This window comes from Seriola lalandi, unplaced genomic scaffold, assembly GCF_002814215.2.
Source record: "Seriola lalandi dorsalis isolate HSWRI2012SDOR001 ecotype SW California unplaced genomic scaffold, Sedor1 jcf7180002054967, whole genome shotgun sequence".
Lineage (NCBI taxonomy): Eukaryota > Metazoa > Chordata > Actinopteri > Carangiformes > Carangidae > Seriola > Seriola lalandi.
In genome coordinates, this window is record NW_019525518.1 from 284,361 (window position 1) to 309,169 (window position 24,809).

Consider the following 24,809-nt stretch of genomic DNA (forward strand, 5'->3'; position numbering starts at 1 on the left):
CCGCCCCCAGTAAACAGAGAGAAAGACGGAGCTCCAGACTGCAGCATCAGCACCTCCATAACTCCTGACTGACTGCTGAGGAGAAGACGAGCTCACAGGACTGACTCCATTTTTACTTTCCTTTCATTACAGCTGCACAATGAATCCAAATATAATGAAATCACAGAAGCTGCAGTTTTATGGTAAAAATAAAACGTGTGGTCGTTGTGCTACAGAGACGCCAGGACTACACATCCTGTTCTCCAGACCTCAAGGAACAGGATTGTGTTTGGTATGTGACCAACACCAATCACATCATCAGGGCTGGTTGGCTGATTATCAGGTTAGCTGGTTAGCAGGTTAGCTGGTTGGCTGATTAGTTTGTTAGCTGATTACCAGGTTAGCTGATTAGCTGATTAACAGGTTAGCTGATTAGCAGGTTAGCTGGTTGGCTGATTAGTTTGTTAGCTGGTTACCAGGTTAGCTGATTACCAGGTTAGCTGGTTAGCCGATTAGCTGGTTAACAGGTTTCTTTAGCTTGTTGAAATATATTTATTTACTTGATTGGAAGAATTGATCAGTGACAACTTTCATTTTATTTTGAAAATCATTTGACAGGAGAATTTAGCTTGAAAATGTAGTGATTGATTATCAGTATTGATTATCAGCACTGTAGCAGCTGATTGTCAGCCTGGCTGGTCGTGTCTGTTACCTGTCAGTGCAGATCAGACGCAGGTTGATCACTTGATGCTGTCACTAAATAAACCAGTGGAAGAATAGATTAATATTTGAATCAGTTCCTCTGTTTAATTAGTAAAACACAACTACACTGAGTCTGTCTGTCAGGAGCTTTATGTCAACATGTTTAAGTGAAGGTTCCAATCAGTGATCAATATTTGATCAGCTGATATCAAACTTTTAGAATCCATCATCTCACCTGTGGGACTCTTCAGACCTGCTTCTGGTCTCTTCAGGTCTGATCTGGACTCAGTCTTCAGACAACTCATGCAAAGCGTTTTGTTTCCCTGTGTCTGGACTGAGTCGTGCTCTCTCTGCAGTCCCCGCTGCGGCCGGTGGATTTCCCAGCATGCCATCTGTTGCAGTTTGACCTTCAATTGGAGGTGAGCATCGGTGATGTCAGTGGCAGGTTGTCAGCTGGTCGCTCCACTTCCTGTCACAGACGCTTCAGCCTCTTCCTGACAAACAGACGGCTGTGACTCAGCCAACACACACACACACACACACACACACACACACACACACACACCCTGCTGTGTGTGTGTGTGTGTGGGCGGGCAGCCGGTTAGTTTTCTGTGTGATTCTCCCGTCGTCTGTTTGGGTTCAGGACTAAAGCAGGGATTTGTAGTCCTTTAAATACACACACACACATACAGACACACACACACACACACACACACAAACCTGTAAACATCTGTACACTTCACATTCCTCCTCATCATTTACAGAATTATCCATCACTTAGTACATTGATCTCCTTCCTTTTCCCATCAGCCACTTCACTTCACACAAGTGTGTGTGAGTGTGAGAAAGTGTTAGTGTGAGTGAGTGTTAGTGTGTGTTAGTGTGAGAGTGAGTGTGAGTGAGTGTGAATGTGTGTTAGTGTGTGAGTGAGTGAGTGTGTGTGTGTGTGTGTATGAGTGTGAGTGTGAGAAAGTGTTAGTGTGTGAGTGAGTGAGTGTGTGTGTGTTAGTGGGAGAGAGTGTGTGTGTGAGTGTGTGTTAGTGTGAGTGTGTGTGAGTGTTTGTGAGTGTGAGTCAGTGTGTGTTAGTGTGTGAGTGAGTGTTTGTGTGAGTGAGTGAGTGAGTGTTAGTGTGTGTGAGTGAGTATGTGTTAGTGTGTGTGTGTTAGTGTGTGTGTGTCAGTGTGTGTTAGCATTTGTTAGTGTGTGTTAGTGAGTGTCAGTGTGTGTTAGTGTGTGTGAGTGAGTGTTAGTGTGTGTGAGTGAGTGTTAGTGTGTGTGAGTGTGTAGTGTGTGTGTGAGTGTGTGTGAGTGTGTGTTAGTGAGTGTTAGTGAGTGTTAGTGTGTGTGAGTGAGTGTTAGTGTGTGTGAGTGAGTGTTAGTGAGTGTGAGTGTGTGTGAGTGAGTGTTAGTGTGTGTGAGTGAGTGTTAGTGTGTGTGAGTGTGTGTGAGTGTGTGTGAGTGTGTGTGTGAGTGAGTGTTAGTGAGTGTTAGTGTGTGTGAGTGTGAGTGAGTGTTAGTGTGTGTTAGTGTGTGTGAGTGAGTGTTAGTGAGTGTGAGTGAGTGTTAGTGTGTGTGAGGGTGTGTTAGTGAGTGTGAGTGTGTGTGAGTGAGTGTTAGTGTGTGTGAGTGTGTGTTAGTGAGTGTGAGTGTGTGTGAGTGTGTGTGAGTGAGTGTTAGTGAGTGTTAGTGAGTGTTAGTGAGTGTTAGTGAGTGTTAGTGAGTGTTAGTGAGTGTTAGTGAGTGTGAGTGTGTGTGAGTGTGTGTGAGTGAGTGTTAGTGTGTGTGAGTGTGTGTTAGTGAGTGTTAGTGTGTGTGAGTGAGTGTTAGTGTGTGTTAGTGTGTGTGAGTGAGTGTTAGTGTGTGTGTAGTGTGTGTGAGTGAGTGTTAGTGTGTGTGAGTGAGTGTTAGTGTGTGTGAGTGAGTGTTAGTGTGTGTGTGAGTGTGTGTTAGTGTGTGTTAGTGTGTGTTAGTGTGTGTGTTAGTGTGTGTGAGTGACCTTTAACCTCTGAAGAAGGGAAGAGAAAAATATGTTAATGAGAACAACCACATGTTGAACCGGTCTGTTATTGGTTTCTTTACTGGTCTGTTACTGGTCTGTTATTGGTCTGTTACTGGTCTGTTATTGGTCTGTTACTGGTCTGTTATTGGTTTCTTTACTGGTCTGTTATTGGTTTCTTTACTGGTCTGTTACTGGTCTCTTTACTGGTCTGTTATTGTTCTGTTATTGTTCTGTTACTGGTCTGTTATTGGTTTCTTTACTGGTCTGTTATTGGTCTGTTATTGGTCTGTTACTGGTCTGTTATTGGTCTGTTACTGGTCTGTTATTGGTTTCTTTACTGGTCTGTTATTGGTCTGTTACTGGTCTGTTATTGTTCTGTTATTGTTCTGTTACTGGTCTGTTATTGGTCTGTTACTGGTCTGTTATTGGTTTCTTTACTGGGCTGTTACTGGTCAGTGAATCCTCGGCAGCCTCTCAGCTCCTCTGTTAACATCTCTCTCTGATGATGCTAATGAGCAGCTGTGGAGCTGAGGTCTAATTAGACTAATGGGTTCACCTGGCAGTCTGCCTGCAGTCACCTGACACTGACAGGCCTGGGTCTGTGCCTGCAGGCGACACTGAGGGAAAAGGGCAGTCTGTTAGCCTTTAGCCTGTTCTTTTAGCCTATAGCCTTTTTTCTGTTAGCTTGTATATTTTAGCTTTTAGCATTTAACTGTTTTTAAACCTGAATTCTTTCGCTGTTTTTAACCTGTATTTTATCATATAAGCTGGTATTTTCTTACCTGCTTTATGTAATGTATGTTTTGTAACCTGTATTTCTAGCTGTTTTAGCCTCTTTTTTTTAAAACTTATTTTAACCTGTATTTTTAAACTATTTTTTAAAGCTGTTTTAGCCTTTAATTTTAGCTATTTCTAGCTTGTATTTCTTGGTTATTTTAGTCTCTCTCTCTTATTGTTAGCTGCTTTAGTCTGGTTTTTTTTTAGCTTTTTTAGCCTGTTTTTTTAACCATTGTTTTTAGCTTTTAGTCTGTTTTTTCTGCCCTCTCTCTCCTCGTGTGTCTCTGGTGTTTTTTGTCTGACTGGCTGCAGGTATTGACTCATGTTTTTCCATCCCTCCGTCTTGTGTTTCAGGTTATCGGAGGCCTGAGGCTCACACGCCCAGAGGAGGAGAAACTGGGCTGAATGTGAGAGGACGAAAACAGCAGAGAGGATGAAGAATTTTCTGTGCTGACGTACGAGGTGAGGATCCATCCATTCATCCATTCATCCACTCATTCATTCAGTCATTCTCTGACTCCATGGCCTTGGCTCTTTTCTGCTTTTCAACAGATGTTTTGTCCTCCATGTTTTTTTCTCTCTGTCATGGAGCTCGTGCAGTGATGATGATTAGATTGTGATAAATACAGTGATCAGTTACACATAAAGTGTAATTTCTCAATAAAAATTATTTATTGATATTGATAGTGTCCATATAACCACAGCTTCACGTGTCTGTGGATCTGAACCTTAAGTTTGTCTCGTTCCTGTTTCTTCTTCTGAGGAAAAGTTTGTCTCGTTGTGATTCGTTAGGATCACGATAAGAGTTTAGACACCTGAGGAAACAGCAGGTGATCCTCCTCGCTTCTCCTCATCAGATCTCTCTGTTTCATCCTCGGGGGCTGCAGGTGTATTAACCTCTAATGACCTCCTCTATAACCATGGCAACTGATTAAAGTGTGAGCGAGATGATGAGTCTGATGATTTGTGTCCTCGGGCTGCAGAGAGAGCGAGCGTAACATCAATTATTTAAACGTTTCCTGAACATTTTTTTCATCGCTGAGGAGAAACTGATCGACGTTTTGTCTTTAAACATTTTCTTGTGAGTTAACGAGCGTTTGAGCCGCAGCGCCTTTAACTGTTTTAATGACGGTCATTAAACTGTGACGTGATGTCACCTGTAACAGCTGATCCTGTTTGTGTGTGTTTCAGGTGTGTTGTTTCTGTGGATGAAGTCAGATCTGGAGCAGCTCACACTTCAGGTACAAACACTAACACACACCTGAGCCCATGATGTCACATCCTGAAAGACACGACGATGATGACATCACACACAAAGATGGAAGGAAGGAAGGACAGAAAAAGAAGACAGATAGATGGTTGGAAGAAAGGAAAGCAAAAGGGGAAAGAAGAGGAAAGAAGAAGGGAGGGTGGTAGAAGGAGTAGAAAAGGGAAAAGGGGAAGATGGTGGAAGAGGAGAAGAAAGAAGGAAGGAAGGGAAAGCTGTAAGGGAGGGAAATGAAAGAGGTGAAGGAGAGCAGAAAGAAGGGAATAAATAATAGAAAACAAAAATGGTGAAAGGACAGAAGAACAAGAGAGGACAGAGAGAGAAAAGGAAGAGAAAAGAGAAAATGTGAAAAGAAAAGAGGAAGAAGAGAACAAAATAAATAAAGAAGAAATGAGAGCAGCTGCAGGATGATTGTAATTATTGGGTCGTCACAAATATACTAATATAAAATACGTGTGTTGCGTGACAGCAGAGCATGCTGGGTAAAAACACTTGGGGCAGTTTGATGTAAAATTCAGGAGCTGCAGTCAGACGAGATGAAGACACCTTCACCCTCCTCTTCCTCACCTGACAGGAAGCCGTCACCTGTCAACATCTTACTTTTCTATTCCCTGAAAAAATACACATTTTCCTGGTGCAGAGAAATCCTGATCAATCATTTGAATAATGATTGATTCTCATATTGAACGTAAACATAGATGAAATTATTAAATAACAACTGGAGAAGAAAGAACAGAAGTTACTGTAAGTAACTGGAGACTGTGGCTCCTGAAACTGACCCGAGATCAGCTGCTGGTTTATTACAGAAGACGTCTCTGTTGGAGAAACAGGTCTGATCAAACTGCTGCATCAGGCTCGAGTCACAGTCTTTGTCATTTGTTTCTCGCTGCTCATTGCATTGACATTTGAGGGAGGACTGCACCAATAACAGGAGCAGACATGTTCACAGAGGAGGATCCGGGTGGATTCACTGAAGCCACCACAGGTGCAACTGCCAGTTTTGCAGGAAAAATTCCTTGCTGCTAAAAATTAGGCATAAGCACAGAAGAGACAGGTGGACATAAAATTTAAAGCTCCTCCAGTGTAAAGGTCTGTGTCCATGTGTAGTGTGATTATAGATCAGCTCTAGCTTCTATATTAATACTGTGAAAGTATCAAAGCCTCAGTCCACAGAGAAATGCACACAGCCTGTATTCAGAAACTGAGCCTTAAAACCAGCCGTCAGGACTTCTGGAACTTTGTGATGTCACAACAAAGCAGTCACCAAGCCCCGCCCACCTGGACCCACCATCCAAACCTTGCAGGATTTGGTTTCTCTGAGTGTTTTTACCTGAAATCTGATATATTTTTATTGGATCACTCAGTAAACAGTCAGCCAATCAGAAGAGAGGCTCAGAGCCTCCTCTCTTCTGATTGGTTCACCGACCTGTTGTTACTAGAGCTGCAGAGAGAAGCCTGAGAGAGGAGATGTTAAACTACACTGAGATGGTTTTTATATCTTCTGATGGATCAACACTTCAAATAAAACGCAGAAGAAGAAGAAACATGGAGCTTTCAGTAGAGAAGTGAACTACAACTCCCAAGGTGCATTTCACCGACAGCTTCACTTTCTGTTGTTTAGTGTGATATTGAAACCTGATCAAATATTCAGGAGTTCACTTTCAGATTAAATGAGAAACATAATGCAGCAGGAAACGATGTCACTGAGGAACAGGAAACAAAATCAAGCCTAGTAAAATAAATCAATACTAAAACTAAAATGCCACATTAATACAACATAAATTATGCAAAACATTTCCATTATAAAAACAGTTGGGGTATTTTTTTCTTTCTGTTGTCTTCTTCTTTATATACATTAAAAAATGAGACCAAACTTCATTAAACCTGATCAAACATTGACACCTCTCACCGGCTTCCTTGCCATAGCAACAGCAGCTGAGACTCATGGGTATTGTAGTATTTAGAGACAGAATAAAACCTGATTGGTCAGAAACAAGGAGTAAATAATTCACATGGTTTAATGGTTTTTCAGTAACGTTCAGGAGATGATTGAAATGAATCTGAGACTTGAAGAAGCAGCTGCTCGGTCGACACTGAGGGACGTGAAACAGGAAGAGGCTGAAATGATGAAATGAAACTTCAAGTCCAGTGATCGATGGTTTTCACTCTGAGGACAGAATAAATGGCTGCACAAATAGCCTCATGATGAACTTCCCTCTGTGTGAGAGTGTATATGTCTATCTCTGTGAGGACCAGCTTGATTTTTAGACCTTTGAATTGCAGAAATTTTAGCCGGTCCTCTCTCCTTCAAAGGACTGTAAATATATGATTTTGATATGATTTGTATGCGGGTTGTAGACACTGAAAGAAGCGAACGTCACAATAGAGACAAGAATGAGCCAGAAAGCATCACTGACGGAGCCTTTTGTAAATGGAGCGTCCACACTCACAGTTCACTGTCCTGAGGAATCAAATATTTCCTGTGTGCAGAACATGCTGATGAAGATGAAATACAGGAAGTTGGGCAGACATTTGACGAGCCATGTGTTTTCTAGGCTTCACTTCCTGTTGCGAGAAGGTGGTTTTAATAAGTATTAATTATTAATTCATCAATACATTAACTGGAAGTTGGCTGATAGGGACGTACAGTACAAAATCATGATTATTGGGTGTTGTGTGACCTAGAGCAGTGGTTCCCAACCTTTTCCAACTCATGCCGCACCAAATCTGAAAAATGTTGGTGGCCCACATTGAACTCTGTAACAATATGGAGGGCAAATAATGACTTCTCAGAGCACTTTTTATTTTAATAACGATTGAACTTTCAGGCTTGAACTGAACACAGAGGGAGCTCAGTATTCTTTTTTGTTTTTCACCATATCTCTCTTGACTTTTTCCTTTTAACTCTTCCTGTTTCTAACCAGCTTTCCATGTTGATTCTCCAGTTTTTATCATGGATGTGATCTTTTAGCACAAAATCGGACTGAGATAGAGAACAAATATACGATGTCATCTGGCAGCAACAATATAAAAGTTCCTGTCATTGGCTATGACTGTAATAGGCTTTAATATGAGAAAAAAAAACAAAAGCAGCTTGAAACATTTTTTTAATATTTTTAAAGATCATTTTGTTTCATTTAAAACATTTAAAAACATTATTTATTTACATATATATACACATATATATATATATGATATATATATATTTGTGTGTTTATATATTTTAATAATAGTATTTTTATTGTTATAGTATTTATTTAATAATAATTACATCTTTTTACCAAAGTTTTACTGTTTTGCAATACCTTTGTGGCCCACCAGTGGGCCCCTGCTCACAGGTTGGGAACCACTGCACTAGAGAATACACACTTGTTTTTCATCAAGTGAAGATCACATGATGAACTGTTGATGTTAATCCAGAGATGTTTGTCACGTGCTAACTGTTTCCGGAAGGTGGCGCTTTGACTATAAGTGAATACGTCCTCGGGTCTCGACTCTCAGACTTTGGGCCCTAATAAAAATGTGAGTGGTTACAATATTACGGGGACCCTCGAAGCTTTGCATGCATGGCCCCCGCCTCACTCGGGCTTGGACCTCTGAGTAGGAAAAGTCCTGTCTGTTGACTCTGGTTTCTAACAGCTGAACGTGTCACACAGACTGGACCAGTGTAGAAGACGGAGGTTTGAAGGATGGTTCAGGTCAGGGTCGGGGGCCAGGGAATGCATTATGTCAGTAATGGTCCTCACCAATATAGAAATGACAAACGTGTGTGTGTGACAGAGGAAGTCACACAGTGATCGATGGCTCGTCATTGGGTCCCTCAGGGTTGGATCTGGTCATGTGACGAGGACAAACTCTAAATGGAGCAGGTCACTGAGCAGAAACAGACCGCTCTGTAGAAACAGCAGAACCAGGGCTGTTCCAGGAAATTATTATATTTTCTGTAAAATGAACAACAGGCCTGCAGCTGAGGTCCAGGTCGCACTAAACATGATGAATGTGCTCTACGTAATTATGGACAGGTTATATTAGTAACCTTTTCATGGGTGGGTGGATCTGTGGCATGATAACAAATTTATCTTGGTTCTATTCGAACAGATGTGATGATGTGTTAAATCATAATGCAGCTGCTTGTTGTTTTTGTTTTGTCAGAGTCTCAAAGCTCAAATCAGTCAGTCACATATATAACACTGTGTTGTGAGTCAGATCAGAGTTGTGGTCTGACATTTAGCATGTTGGCTGCTTTAGCTCTGTTCTGTGTCATTCAGATCAACATCAAGCTAATGCTGACATGCTAACGTTAGCCTCATTTGGATCAATGGAGCTGCACTTCCTGCTCTGGAAACAAACTGAGATCAATGTGTCGCCTGAGGCTAACACACACACACACACACACACACACACACACACACACACACACACACACACACACACAGACAGTACATATATTGATATACTTGTTAGGACCGTCATCCTTTCTCGTTTGAGCTTCACAACAACAAAGTAAAGGCAATTTTTATAGAAAGACTCTTTTAGGACCTGTTGCCTTCACAGTGAAGGTTTGATACCTGGTCCTCACAAAGATACAAGACAAGAACACACACATACACCTGTAAGGTCCATTGATTTGTTACTTTGTTATTTGTATCTTCTTGTGAGGACAGACACACACACACACACACACACACAGACACACACACACACACACACACACACACACACACACACACACACATAGACAGACACACACACACACACACAGACACACACACACACACACACACATAGACAGACACACACTTACGCTCTGTCAGACACTCCAGCATAAACACACATGCAGGACTTGTGTTTGACGTTGATGAGGGGCGACCGAGCATTGATCTGCAGAGTGAGAGATAGAGAGAGCGAGCGAGAGAGAGTGTGACAGCAGTGTGAGAGTCCAGTTGTGGTAGAGGTGTTGTGGTGGGTGGTCGGCGGGTGATCGGCAGGCGTCTGTTTTCTACCTCATCTCGCTCTTCTTCTCCTGCCAGGACTGACACACCGACAGGAAGGAAGGAAACAAAGAGGAAGGAAGCAGGGGCCAGGATGACGAGCGCGGCCCCGGCGAGGAAGCCGTACCGTAAGGCTCCACCGCAGCACCGCGAGACACGCCACGCCCTGCCCACCGCTCCACCCCCACCCACACCGCAGCCCGACATCAATCAGGTAAACCAACACACCCTTAACACACCTCCATCCACCTTGCAGCGTCTCACCCACTTCTCCGCTGCCGGTAAACGGCCGCAGAGCGCCGGCCCACAGCATGGCATCCTGACGCCGCCGCTCCCGCTCTCAGACAGCGAGCAGGACGTCTCCAGTCTGTCCAGTCTGGAGCTCTGCATCCCGCCACCATCACTCTTCAGAAGCCACACCCGGCGACCCAACCGGACCAAAACCACGGCGGTGGGCGTCACAGCATCTGACCGCCGCACCACGAGTCCTCATAAACCCACGAGACCTCACTGCACGCCAAGTCTTCAAAACATCACGAATCATCGCTACGTCTCGAGACCTCACAACACCATGAGTCCTCACCATGTCGCGAGTCCTCGCCACGTCTCGAGTCCTCATAACACCATGAGTCCTCGCCACGTCTCGAGTCCTCACCACGTCTCGAGTCCTCATAACACCACGAGTCCTCACAACACCACGAGTCCTCACAACACCTCAAGTCCTCATAACACTACGAGTCCTCGCCACGTCTCGAGTCCTCATAACACCACGAGTCCTCGCCACATCTCAAGTCCTCATAACACTACGAGTCCTCGCCATGTCTCGAGTCCTCATAACACCATGAGTCCTCGCCACGTCTCAAGTCCTCATAACACTACGAGTCCTCGCCACATCTCTAGTCTTCAAAACACCACGAGTCCTCGCCACGTTTCGCGTCCTCATAACACCATGAGTCCTCGCCATGCAGCAAGTCTCCTCACAACCATCAGCAACCAGAGTTTCCCGGCACATCGAAGCCCCGCGCCGGCCTGGAAGCACTCCCCCACCAGCAGCCCCAGAGGAGAGCGCCGTAATAGTCAGGCTCACTGGACGCAGACCGCCGCCCGGACACAGACCGCCGCCCCTCCAAAGGGTATCCTGAAGCAGCCGACCTCGCTGGGCGTGGAGCACACCTACGATTTTATCAGGAAGTCAAAGTCAGTGGAGCTACTGGATGACAGCCGAGGGCGTGATGGCACTGGCTGCCACCGTCCGGCTCGCTCTCTGGACCGGGCGGAGCAACGGGCACTGTCCTCGCGGCGGTCCTCTGCGCCGCCCTCGCCCTGCAGGACAGACTGGAACTGGAAGATGCAGGTTCTGGAGGACAAAGTCCGCTTCTCCAACTTTCTGGATGAGATCACTAATCGGGTCTTAAGCCCCGCCCACCTCACGCTGCTTGGTAGGTCGTCCTCCGGAGAGCAAGGAAGCCCCGCCCCCCAGCGCAGACATCACACCCACCGACCAGCACACAGGAAGCAGCAGGCGGAGGTTTTGTCCACAGGCCGGACTCGACGTTGGGATGACTGGGTGGCGGCGCTGCAGCGACCTGACAGCTGGTACCAGCCCCTGCAGGAGGAGGGGGCGGGGCAGGAGAGCCAGAGACAGCAGGGTGATGTCACAGAGGGGGCGGAGCCTAAAGAGGAGGAGTTGGGGATGAATAGAGGAGTTAAGGTGGATGTTCAGGAGAATAAACACAGACCACCTGTTTCTAATCTGTCACTTGTGTCACGCATTAAGGTAGGTCAGAAGGGGACGACCTTCATCATCCTCACCCTCCTCACCCTCCTCACCCTCCCTCCTCTCCCCACTTCCTGTTTCCTGCTGGTTTTGTTTGTCTTTCTGAATTGAAAGATAACAGCTGTGACAATTAGAGGAATTTTTTTAATTTCTTTTTTCAAATTATTTATAACTTTATTAGTCAGAAAATGTAAGAGTCTTATATTTAAGATTTATTATATTAGATTTTAAAATGTGAAACAATCAATAATAGAGTCACTAAACTGCTTTAAAAAATCTGTTGATTTAAACTAAAGGATGAACAAACTTTTGAAGACGATGTCTTCAAGCAGCAGCTGCTGACAGGCACGATTAGTCACTGAAATACCCAGAATGCTGCAGTACAAAGGTCAATGTGATGAAACATTAATTTGTCTAAATGCAGCCAGACACAAGCTTTTAATTCCAACAAGCTCTTCTTATTGATTACCGATAATGACACTTGAGGAAACACAAAGTGTCCACAACAAATCATCGTGTTCCTCCGTGTCAGAGCTGAACGGAACGATCGGATTGGCCTGTTGGCTGCTCCAATCACAGCAGCCGAGTTATTGATTTTACTGCTGTGTAGGGGATTGATCAGAGCGCTGAGGGGATCCATCATGTAAAACCCCACTGCATGCTGGGAGGGGTTTTTCTATACATCGACACAGATCAATGAGACGAGTGATAAGGAAACAGGAAAGAGTTTTATCACTGAACGTGTCACATGTTGGTCATGTGATCAGTCGTCAGAGCAGGAAGCCTATAGAGCAACTGTCCTTGAAAAGTCCTGGAAAATAAAGAGAAAGAGAAACGTCCTGGAAAACAAGGAGAGAAAGTTTATATGAAGCAGGTTGTTTTCTAAACAGTCGACCCTCAGCGACGTTCCTGCCCTGTAATCACTCATCATTTCAACGATCGGATCAAAGGAAATGGATCATTAGCTTCATTCCTCGGCTCTTGACACTTTGAGCTCAGGAAAAGCCTCTTGCCAGAAAAAATAAATTATAGTTTGTAGAAACATTTTTTTCAGAAGGAGAAAACAAACAAAACAAATATGTTCTGGGTTCAGCAGGTTTATTTTAAAACAGGCAGTAATCTGACTGAGCACATTCCTGTCCAGAGCTGCAACGATTGGTCGATTATTTCATTAGTCAAATGGTGAAAAAATAATCTGCAACTATTTTGATAATAAATTAATCATGAAAGTAATTTTTTAAGCTGTTTTCAGCCTCTAAAAAACATTTTTTGTCGCAGAAACTGAATCCTTTAGACAAAAGAGACAAAAACGACAAAGACTTCGGTAAATTCATTCAGAAAAAACAAACTTATGTTTATTCAAATTAAAGTGATTATGGATTTTCTACAAAATATGATTTAATTGTTTGTAAAAAAGCATTTTTCTGTGTTTAAAATGTCCCATCATGTGTCAGGCCGACACAAATTTAAGGTTCATTCAGTGTAAACATGAAGTTTGCCCTGACGGTGGCGCTAGAGCCATTCAGATCTGAGGGTTCATCCTCTGTAGACCCTGAATATATAACACATCTGACGTCGGGATGAGACGTCCTCAGGCTCCGCCTCCGGCTGCTTAATCAATATATTGACAGTTTGACAACATGAGTTTGTTCAGTTTCTTCTTTTCCTCCTGTTTTACAGACGTTTATATAATAAGTTATATAATAATGTTGTTAATGTTTGTGCTGACGTTTGCAGCAGCGGATCAATGGAAAAGTTTTTTGTTTATAACAAAATCTCATTAGTGACACAGCAAATTTATAATAATGTCTTTTGACATTAGATGGTGTTTGTTATAACAACAAACCAGTTTCTCTTTCTATCGTGATGAAATTGTAAAAATACTGTGAATGTTTGATTATTGATTATTTCTCTGTGAAGCTGCAGATTATTATTTTGATATATATATATATTTTCACCGTGTTTGTTGAATGTAACTCAGTCGATAATGTTCATGAGACAATGACGACATCAGTGTGAATTAGTACAGAACAAAATGTTAATTATCATATTATTGTTATTATTGAAATAAGATTTTTTTTTCTCATTATAACGACAAACTGAACAAATGTCTCTTCTGTTGTCATGGCAGCAGTGTGTTCCTGTTTGTTTTAACTGTGTTGTTTTCTGTTGCAGGAGGCCTTATCAGACTCTGACAGGATCAGGTGAGAGTCTGTTCTATTCTGTTCTGTTCTGTTCTATTCTATTCTGTTCTGTTCTGTTCTGTTCTATTCTGTTCTATTCTGTTCTGTTCTGTTCTATTCTATTCTGTTCTGTTCTATTCTATTCTATTCTGTTCTGTTCTATTCTGTTCTATTCTGTTCTGTTCTGTTCTATTCTATTCTGTTCTGTTCTATTCTATTCTATTCTGTTCTGTTCTATTCTGTTCTATTCTGTTCTGTTCTGTTCTATTCTATTCTGTTCTGTTCTATTCTATTCTGTTCTGTTCTGTTCTATTCTGTTCTGTTCTGTTCTATTCTGTTCTGTTCTGTTCTGTTCTATTCTGTTCTATTCTATTCTATTCTGTTCTGTTCTGTTCTGTTCTATTCTATTCTGTTCTATTCTATTCTGTTCTGTTCTGTTCTATTCTGTTCTATTCTGTTCTGTTCTGTTCTATTCTATTCTGTTCTATTCTATTCTGTTCTGTTCTGTTCTATTCTATTCTGTTCTGTTCTGTTCTATTCTATTCTGTTCTGTTCTATTCTATTCTGTTCTGTTCTGTTCTGTTCTATTCTATTCTATTCTATTCTGTTCTGTTCTATTCTGTTCTATTCTGTTCTGTTCTGTTCTATTCTATTCTGTTCTGTTCTATTCTATTCTATTCTGTTCTGTTCTGTTCTGTTCTGTTCTGTTCTGTTCTGTTCTATTCTATTCTATTCTATTCTGTTCTGTTCTATTCTATTCTATTCTGTTCTGTTCTGTTCTGTTCTGTTCTAATAGTGGAAATAAAGCCAAATGTTCTCTGCTCCTCTGTGAGGCAGTGAACTGAATCTTTGGACGTCAGCTTTAGTTTTGTGATGTAAAAATAATCAGCAGGTTAATCAATAATGAAAATAATTGTCCGCTGACCTGTGAGCTGTTCTGCTCAAATCGAGTCACGACTGGGACGCCACGGAAAAAGTTGAGATGTAACTTAAATTGTGAAATAATACAATAAATTTTAAATTTCATCCTGATTTTTTCAGTTTATTATGTTTGAGTTTTACTTTATTTTAATGAAATAAATTATTTCATTTTAATTGAGGTTTGAGTTGACTGTGTTTTTCAGAGCAGGTGAATCTGGTCGTGAAACAGTTTGTTTTTATTTCCAAACACCAGTTTTCATCATTAAATCTTGGTCACATGGGGCAGAGTCTGTTCTGTGATTGGCTGTTGCTCGATCATGACCTCCACCCTCCTGTCTCCTCCCGTTACCCAGAATCCTCCAGCAGCAGAATGAGGACCTGCGACGCCGCCTCTCTCTCTCCACCCACAAGATGGAGGCCATGGAGGCGGAGTTTGACGGAAACCGTCACTACATGGAGGCGGAGCTCAGCCGGACCAGAGACGACCTGGACAAGATGAGGGACAAGTTCCGCAGGTGAGGACTCTGACGATCTGGATCAGAACCAGGTTCTGATCAGTGATAAAAGACCAGGTGGTGAGGAGTCAGCTTATTGGCTGTTAGAGGAACAGACAGGCTCCTCCCACCACAGTGAGCATGCTCAGACAGGACGGAAAACTCTGAATCACAAACATGAAGTTTTCTCTGCTCAAACACATAAAGACGTTTAATTTAAAATCACCGAGAGGAACGCCACAGGGCGAGAGAGCATCGCTAACACTGCTCGCTCTAAACACACACACACACACACACACACACACACTCTCTCTCAGGAGATCCATATTTAATGAGTCTGATCAAAGACAGTGAATTAATGAGAACTTCACTCCTCTCTGATTATCAAAACCTGCGGGCTATATGTCTGTGACTGTGTGTGTGTGTGTGTATATGTGTGTGTGTGTGTGTGTGTGTCTGTGTGTGTGTCTGTGTGTGTGTCTGTGTGTGTGTCTGTGTGTGTGTGTGCGCGCACGTGCATGACCGTCTTCCTTCAGGTCCTCAGACCGAACCTTTAAAAGAGAGATGAAGGAACATTTCGACTCGGTTCAGTTTGCTGAATATTGTTTTGGCGCTTCGAGGGTTAAATTAAATCCAGTTTTTCTTATTATTCACCGTCACGTCTCATTAGGTTTGTAAGTGTAACACTCGGCTGTACCGTCACTCTCTGCAGCTGATGATCTGGACGACGAATCATTTTCTTTAATTAAATCCTGACAACACAGACTTTCTCACTATTCTTCCTCAGGATATTTCTGAGCAGGATTTTTTATCTTGCAGCTAAAACTCTTGGTGAAATATTTGAGCAGGAAACTGGATTAATTAGTAGATATAAAAGTATTTCATAAATTAAAATAAAAAGTTTATTTTGAAGGGTCTCAACAGGAGCCACAGCTCAAGATATATGATCTATTAAATATACACGAATGTAGAAAGACCTGTCTCCAACACTGAACCCTGAAGTCATGAGGTGACTTTTAGTTTGAAGTCCAGTCACTCTGCTGGTTTAGTGTCCTGAAGAGAAGAGGCTCTGTAAGTGTGTGTGTGTGTGTGTGTGTGTGTGTGTGTGTGTGTGTGTGTGTGTGTGTGTGTGTGTGAAGCTTAATCTTCTGTTTAACAATTCATCAGTTTTATTTTGCTCTGCAGAGATAATCAGTCTGTAAATGAGGGAGGAAGTCAGTGAGTCTCTGCTTAATGAGACACAAGATTTAACAGGATAACGAGGGGGGGTGGGGGGGGGGGGGGGTGTTCAACCAGCTGAGACAATTTTTTTTTTTATAGTTTTGACCCTGAAATGTTTCTTAATTAGTCTCTGCAGAAGATTTTTAATTTCCACTCAGAGGACACATCGGTCTGCTTGAAGATGTGTATAAGAGACAGGTGTGTGTGTGTGTGAAGCTTAATCTTCTGTTTAACAATTCATCAGTTTTATTTTGCTCTGCAGAGATAATCAGTCTGTAAATGAGGGAGGAAGTCAGTGAGTCTCTGCTTAATGAGACACAAGATTTAACAGGATAACGAGGGGGGGTGGGGGGGGGGGGGGGTGTTCAACCAGCTGAGACAATTTTTTTTTTTATAGTTTTGACCCTGAAATGTTTCTTAATTAGTCTCTGCAGAAGATTTTTAATTTCCACTCAGAGGACACATCGGTCTGCTTGACTGGGCTGTGACTCAGGTTTGGCTTGGCTGAGATTCAACTAAAACTCAGCTATGACTCTGCTAAGACTCTGCTATAACTCTGCTATGACTCTGCTATGACTCTGCTAAGACTCTGCTATAACTCTGCTATGACTCAGCTAAGACTCAGCTAAGACTCAGCTATAACTCTGCTATAACTCTGCTATAACTCAGCTAAGACTCTGCTATAACTCTGCTATGACTCTGCTAAGACTCAGCTAAGACTCAGCTAAGACTCAGCTAAGACTCAGCTAGGACTCAGCTAAGACTCTGCTATGACTCAGCTAAGACTCTGCTATGACTCAGCTATGACTCAGGTATGACTCAGCTATGACTCTGCTATGACTCAGGTATGACTCAGGTATGACTCAGGTATGACTCAGGAATGACTCAGCTATGACTCAGCTATAACTCAGCTTTGACTCAGCTATGACTCTGCTATGACTCAGGAATGGCTCTGCTATGACTCTGCTATGACTCAGCTATGACTCAGCTATAACTCTGCTATGACTCTGCTATGACTCAGGTATGACTCAGCTATGACTCAGCTATGACTCAGCTTTGACTCAGCTATGACTCTGCTATGACTCAGCTATGACTCAGCTATGACTCTGCTATGACTCAGCTAAGACTCAGCTATAACTCTGCTATGACTCAGCTATGACTCTGCTATGACTCAGGAATGACTCTGCTATGACTCAGCTAAGACTCTGCTATGACTCTGCTATGACTCAGGAATGACTCTGCTATGACTCAGCTAAGACTCAGCTATGACTCTGCTATGACTCAGCTAAGCTATACCTTTGCTAACCCAACAAGCAAAGGTTATATGAATACAGTGATGTATCATTAAGCGATGACGCCACAAAAACCCTCCCCAGGAAAACAACATTCACTTTGAGTAATAAATAATAAATTCTAATAATAAATCACAGTCCTGTTTAAACAGCGGCTCTCCAGTCCTCTGAGGGCGAGTTAGCATACTCTACAACACATCTCTCTCTCTCTCTCTCTCTCTGCAGACTCCAGAACAGCTACACAGCGTCTCAGAGAGCCAATCAGGATCTGGAGGAGAAGCTTCACGCTCTGGTAAACTTTCACCTTCTTCCCCTGACCTTTGACCTCTGATCAGCTGAGGGTTTCAGGTTTTCAGATTCAGTCTGTTTGTTCTGCAGTGACACAGAAACCCTCCTGATTTTACTGGATTCATTTATTTAGATTTATTCTGCTCGTTAGTTTAATGAGCCTCGTTACTGTCGTCACTGTGGAGCCGTCCTCATCCTGTCAGCTCAGTAACGGAGCTCCTGATTGGTCCAAACCTCCTGAGAGAGAGAGAGAGAGAGAGTGTGTGTGTGTGTGTGTGTGTGTGTGTGTGTGTGTGTGTGTGTGTGTGTGTGTGTGTGTCTGTCTGTGTGCATCTCACTGATCAATATTTGATGGTTTATGTTTTCTCTACAGCGTGTGTGTGTGTGTGTGTGTGTGTATGTATGTGTGGCTTATTGATCACTCGGCTAATCTGACGCTGTGTATTGATTAACTGTGGAAAAGTGGATCTGACTGACAGCAGGGTGGTTGCCATGGGTGACAGAGCAAGAGGTCAGAGGTCACTGTCATCAGTCAGTGTAGTGCAGCAAAGAAAAATAAAAGATAAAGAAATAGAAAGTTAAAATAAAGTAAACGTTACCATGGTTACCACCTGACCTGTTTTAACTCAGTGACGTCATGTGACTGAATATTTAATTGGCTAATTAACACCTGGCGCAGGATTAAGGATGATTGATATTGTCTCTGTTTAATGACGTCGCTGACGAACTGATTTCATCATAGTTTTTATTAATGAATTAAAACTAGTATTGATTTAATAGATCAGCTGATTACAGATCATCTTTGGTTAATTCAAATAAATATAAATCAAAGTTTTGATTAAATATTAATTTGTTTATTAAGTGAAATTAATTTCATATATTAATAATATTTTTCTCATAAGGGCCTGAATTTAAATATCAAAACTTCTTCCATGAAATGCATCAATTTGACTTTATATTTATTTTATAACTTTTTCAGTGAAATCCTGAAAATGTTTCTAATGAAACTTCTTTGTTCAGTTTGAGGTTTTAACTAAAAACAACTTCTGACTCATTTAATTTTAATGATCAGTTTCAGACATATTGTGGTTCCACAAATTAACTTTAAAATGAAATGATCTTTGTTTTAATACTCAAGTAGTTTTTTTAAATTATTCATAAAGTTTCAGGTTTGATTAAAATCTCTTCGATATCAACTTCCTGTTTGTCTTTGTGTGTTTTGTCTGACGTCGTTCTTCATCTTCTCTCTTTCTTTTTCTCCTCTTCCTCTCACGCTGCTCTCTGATGGATTGACTCACCTTCATCTTCTTCACCATCTTCCTCTTCATCCTCATCAGGCTGCCGTCAGTCAGACATGGGTTCATGCAGTTGCGTTTCATTCATGTTCTCCTCCTGCTCCTCATCACATCTCTCCTCTCTCCTCTCTCCATCCTCCTCCTCCTCCTCCTCCTCCTCCTCCTCACCTTTCTTTCTCTCAGATGTTTTTCGGTCTGAAGGTGTTTGAACATCAAGTCCTCTCAGCATCGAACTGTCCTTTTACTTTTATCTGTTAAAACAATGATTTTATCAATGATGTTCTGCCTGAGGAGAACGATGACCAATCCTACAGGAGGTACCGCCCCCCCTTAGTTATTGTTGCTATGTCAACAATGTGGTGATCAGTTGACCTGCCTGATCACTCACTTTTTTTAAACCCACCTTGGACTTGACGTTCAAATTCGTCCTGACGACTGATCAATGATTTTTGTTTGTTTGTATTTCTGCTTGTAGTTAAGAGTAAATCTCTGATCAGTAGATGGTCGATGAACCTGATTGCTCCTCTCTAAAGTAGGGATGGGAATTGATAGGATTTTATTGATACCAGTGCCATTATTGATTCTACTTATCGGTCTGATTCTTTATTGATTCCCTTCACGATTCCTGATCAATTCTCAGAGTGTAAAAAAACAAATAGGGCAACACAGGTTTCTGCCACACAGTCACTCAATCCTCCGTCCGTTACAACAGATTGTTCCACCTGTTGGTCTGAAACAAGTCGACCTGATTTCTGTTCCCACAGTTTAATCTCACGGCGTTTTATTCTCTTCACACGAGCGAACGACGCGTCCTCCTCTAAACACTGGCACCTGCTTTGACACAGGAGTCGAACACAGTCATCTGCGTAGCCCTACAACTTGTGTGATGAGCGTTCAGGAGCGCCCGGCTCTGAAAGACGCTGCAGGAACATAGATTCTGATGGTTGAGATGATTTGGAACCGGTTCTCGATTCCCATCCCTGCTCTAAAGGCCTGGACACAGCAGCTTTTCAAACAGTGACAGTTTAAAACAAATTCAATTAATTCCAGTGGAAGTGTATCTATTGTTATACATAATATTATATCTGATAATGTTACATTTTTTCCTGTGATGTGGGTGGAGCCAGAGGTCAGACCAGCACCATATAAGGGTGTAAGTTAGGTTCATGATGCTGTGCAATAGACATTAATATAAGAAGTGAGGTTGGTTCAGGTGAGGAGAAACACCAGCTAATGTTAGCATCGTTAGCAGTTAGCATACTGTGTCTATAGTTCTGCTGTGACACCTGAATGCACCCATATACGACCCCGCCACGTTCGGGCTGTTTGTGAGAAAAGATCAGTGACGACAGAAACTCCATGGTAACGGAAACGTTTATTTAATGCTAGCTGTGTTAGCTGGTGTTAGCTGGTGTTAGCTGGTGTTAGCTGCTAAGTGGCTGCTTTTTTTCATTTTTTTTTTTTCTCAGTGCAGGAAGAAACTTGATGAAAGTATTTCATCTTTCAGCTTTGACGCTTTGATCAAGATCTTATCGATCTAATTGATCCTCTTGCAGCAGCCACACCATCCCATAATGCACCTGTGAAGTGCTGCTAGCTAATGCAGCATTCAAATTATCTGGGAAAACTGTAGAAACTACAACTTTAAAACACCTCAGGTTTTAAATGGTGAAGTTAAAGTTCAAACCAGCGTGAAGTGTAAAGTTTAACATGAGATGAAGCACGTGTTCAGTTTGTGGGAGACGTTTTTAAAAAAATGTGAAATATGAAGAAAAAGTTCAGGATAACTAAACTCTACAGAAAACTACAAACATGGCATCTCCATCGATTCTAACCAGTTTAATCGTATGAATATTTTATAAATGTGTATTTCTAAGATTATTCCCACATGATCTGAATGTAGATATTCTGCTGAAGGCCCGCCTCCTGTCGCCTCTATTGGCTGTCTCAGCTGTGATTGACAGTTGATGACCTAACATGATGTCTCTGCCCCCTGCCCCCTCCTTCACAGCTACGGAAAGTGGAGAGGGACAAAAAGACGATGGACCAGGAGATCGTGGAGCTCACCAACAAACTGCTGGATGCCAAAAACACCATTGACCGACTGGAGGAGCTCAATGTGAGTTTTATTAAAGTTTGTTGTGGCGACTCCTTTTCTTATCTTCAACTTAGATTTGTTCCTTTTAAGGAGGTTTGAGAATTACTGTTTAAAAAAAGCAGTGACTGAGATCCTTCACTTCAAGATTTATTAAGCCACCTGTCCTGCAGACAGCAGTAACAGCAACAGCAACAGTAAGAGTAACAGGACCTGCAGACAGCAGTAACATTAACAGTAAGAGTAACAGTAACAGAACCTGCAGACAGCAGTAACAGTAACAGTAATAGAACCTGCAGACAGCAGTAACAGTAACAGAAAGAGTAACAGAACCTGCAGACAGCAGTAACAGTAACAGTAATAGAACCTGCAGACAGCAGTAACAGTAACAGAAAGAGTAACAGAACCTGCAGACAGCAGTAACAGTAACAGTAATAGAACCTGCAGACAGCAGTAACAGTAACAGAAAGAGTAACAGAACCTGCAGACAGCAGTAACAGTAACAGAAAGAGTAACAGAACCTGCAGACAGCAGTAACAGCAGTATGATTCTCCCTCTTTAGGAGCGTTACAGGCAGGACTGTAATTTGGCCGTTCAGCTGCTCAAGTGCAACAAGTCGCATTTCAGGAACCACAAGTTTGCTGATGTAAGTAACTGATATAAACTGTAATACTGTTGATAATTATGATTGTTAAATATTTTTACATATCTTATCTTTCTTTCAGTTGTATTTAATTAAAATCTTTGTTTTGATGATTTTATTATTTTAGAAAATTTATTCTGACTGAAGTTGTGTGTGTGTGTGTGTGTGTGTGTGTGTGTGTGTGTGTGTGTGTGTGTGTACAGCTGCCCTATGAACTCCAGGACATGCTGAATAAACACATGAAGAGCAGCCTGCCGGAGGGAGGCCCTGGCTCCGCCCCCGGCCCTCAGGACCCGGACACGCTCAGTTTGACTCCTGCCGACGTCGTGCCAACCTCGGTCATCGCCCGGGTCCTGGAGAAGCCTGAGCCGCTGGTCCTGAACTCCGCCCAGTCCAGCAGCTGCGGCCGGCCCGTCGCTGAGGACGTCTTCGTGCATGTGGACATGACGGGCCCCGCGGCGGGGGCCGAGGGCCGGGGCCGGGAGAACGGCGGGGGTCAGGAGGTGTCGCAGCAGAACGGGTCGTGTCGCAGTCAGAGCAGTCTGGACGGGCAGTCAGGTGGCGAGGAGGTGGGCGGGGCTCCGTCCTTCGAGAAGCTGAACCCGTACCCTCCGCCGCCGCCCCCCCACCCCCTGTACCCCGGCCGCAAAGTCATCGAGTTCTCTTCAGACGACAAAGTGAAGATCCCCAAAAACTCGCCGCTGCCTAACTGCACCTATGCCACGCGGCAGGCCATCTCTCTCAGCCTCGTGCAGAACGATGACGAGCGGCTCGCCCCCGGCAGCCCCGCCCCCTCCTCATCCTCAGGCTGTGGGGGTGGAGTCCACCAGCGCACGCCGCCATCACAGCAGGACGCCGCAAGTGAGCCGCAGTCCAGCCAGTCCAGCCCCTTCAGCAGCCCGCCACAGGTAACCCGAAGCACCAGCCACCAACACAAGCTTTTAAAGCAGTTAAACGGTCTCACACTCACAGACAAGCGGGAGCCTCTGTACTAACGATGCCCCTCCCACTCTCCCCCCTCAGGCGCCCAGCGTCCTGGCGAGCTCCGGCAGCTCGGAGGAGGACCTCCTCTCCAACTGGCAGCGGATGTTCGTGGAGAAGATGGCGCCGTCCTGCGACGGCTCTCTGGTCCACCGCACGTCGTTCAGCAGCCAGACGGCTCAGGAGCTGCAGAGGAGGAGGCAGCCAGGGGGGGGCGGGGCCTCCTCTGACCGCCACAGGGCGGAGTACTCGGACGGCGAGGAGGGATCGTCGGCGAGGAGCTGGACGCCGAGCCGCGGCTCCAGCCTCGACACCGACACGGACACCGAGCCGCGGCCCGGCCGGCGGGGGCGCTACGGGGGGGATGGCTCTGTGGAGGAGGGGGAGAGGCTGCTGATGAACCTGGAGGACGACGGCGGCAGCGGGGACACGGCAATCACCGTGGCGACCTGCCCTACCGATGCCCACGGGAAGGAGCTGGAGGAGGAGGAGGAGGAGGAGGAGGAGAGCTCGGCCGAGGAGAGAGACGTCCTCCCCCACAACCTGCCCGTCATCTCGCCCCGCCTACTGGACTTCGACCCCGCCCTCGCCGCTGCCACGCCCTCGCAGCGGCCCCAGAAGAGTCCGAAGAGGATGGGCGTCCACCACCTGCACCGCAAAGACAGCCTGACCCGAGCCCAGGAGCAAGGCACGCTGCTGGACTGATGCTCGCTCTCCACTGTCTGAGCACACCTCGCTCGCCCCACACTGTGCTCCCTCAGCTGCTGTCTGTCTCCATGACAACAGACCTGTCCATCACAGTGGTCAGAGGTCACGCCCATCCAGGATATAGCCATACTCTACCGTATGCTGCCGAGCTCGCCGCCTGACGGTGTGTGTGTGTGTGTGTGTGTGTGTGTGTGTGTGTGTGTGTGTGTGTGTCAGTCAAAATGACAACATACTTTAGGCCACTAGTATTTCCAACACCTGTCCACATACTTTTGGCCACAAATTAGTCAGACGTCTTCATACCTCATAACAAACACCACGATAATTCGCCAAAAGTATTTGGACGATTAAAGTATGTAGGTCTTCGGTTGCCTGTCCACTTACTTTTGGCCACACAGAGTATTTTGAACATCTGACCAAGATAAATTCTCAATAATCAGTATTGGAATCAGTATTACAAACTGTGTGTGTGTGTGTGTGTGTGTGTGGTGTCAGACCCATCAACTCTGATATTGATCAGCTGATGATTGATTTAAGTATCAGTGATTAAAACCCAGTAAATCAGCTGATCTGTTCATGTTTGTTTATAATTATGAAAATAAATAATAATCTAAAAACATTTATTTTTTTAAATGAAATCTTGAAATAAAGTTTGTGGACACCTCCTCTGCACATACTTTTACACACGTGACAAAATATTTCACCACAACGAAAAATTTATAGAAAATATAATGAAACAATTAAATTGATATATTTAATGTTTGATTGACACAGCCAGGCAGTGTTCTGTAATCGGGCGTCCGGATACTTTTGGCCATATAAACTATATAAGTCAAGTGTCCAACGTATTCATCTACGTTGCTCTCATGTCCAGTGCTATTGGCCATATAATGTATTTTGATTGGCTGTCGACATACAACATAAACCACGTGGCCCAAGTGTGTGTGTGTGTGTGTGTGTTCTCAGAATGAAAAAAAAAAATCTAAACTTTAAAACAAAAACTAAAAACTTTACGGACGTCTTTGCCTTGTTTCCTGACCAGGAGCTTTTATTTTGAAGAAAACAGATGCACACCTGGATAAACACACACACACACACACACACACACACACACACACACACACACACACACACACACAGTCCTGTCTCCACGTCACATCACTAACCTTAAGGTTCAATGATTCACGTTACGGGG

General features: G+C 43.6%; 1 protein-coding gene across 2 annotated transcripts in view; it reads left to right on the forward strand.

Moving 5' to 3' along the window:
• tjap1 (tight junction associated protein 1 (peripheral)) overlaps window positions 1-24,096 on the forward strand; it is a 34,560-nt gene extending 10,464 nt beyond the window's left edge. Inside the window, exons 2-13 of one of the 2 annotated variants that reach the window (XM_087170893.1) lie at window positions 3,813-3,920; window positions 4,650-4,699; window positions 9,756-10,192; window positions 10,409-10,489; window positions 10,685-11,493; window positions 13,669-13,697; window positions 14,951-15,112; window positions 17,830-17,896; window positions 21,199-21,306; window positions 21,845-21,928; window positions 22,129-22,833; window positions 22,949-24,096. In XM_087170893.1, the coding sequence (XP_087027019.1) occupies window positions 9,811-10,192; window positions 10,409-10,489; window positions 10,685-11,493; window positions 13,669-13,697; window positions 14,951-15,112; window positions 17,830-17,896; window positions 21,199-21,306; window positions 21,845-21,928; window positions 22,129-22,833; window positions 22,949-23,611 (3,090 nt within the window). In that variant the 5' untranslated portion in view covers window positions 3,813-3,920; window positions 4,650-4,699; window positions 9,756-9,810 and the 3' untranslated portion in view covers window positions 23,612-24,096. The remainder of the gene's footprint in view (window positions 1-3,812; window positions 3,921-4,649; window positions 4,700-9,755; window positions 10,193-10,408; window positions 10,490-10,684; window positions 11,494-13,668; window positions 13,698-14,950; window positions 15,113-17,829; window positions 17,897-21,198; window positions 21,307-21,844; window positions 21,929-22,128; window positions 22,834-22,948) is intronic. The other variant, XM_023395679.2, reaches the window with a different exon arrangement.
• The last annotated feature ends 713 nt before the right edge of the window (window positions 24,097-24,809 follow it).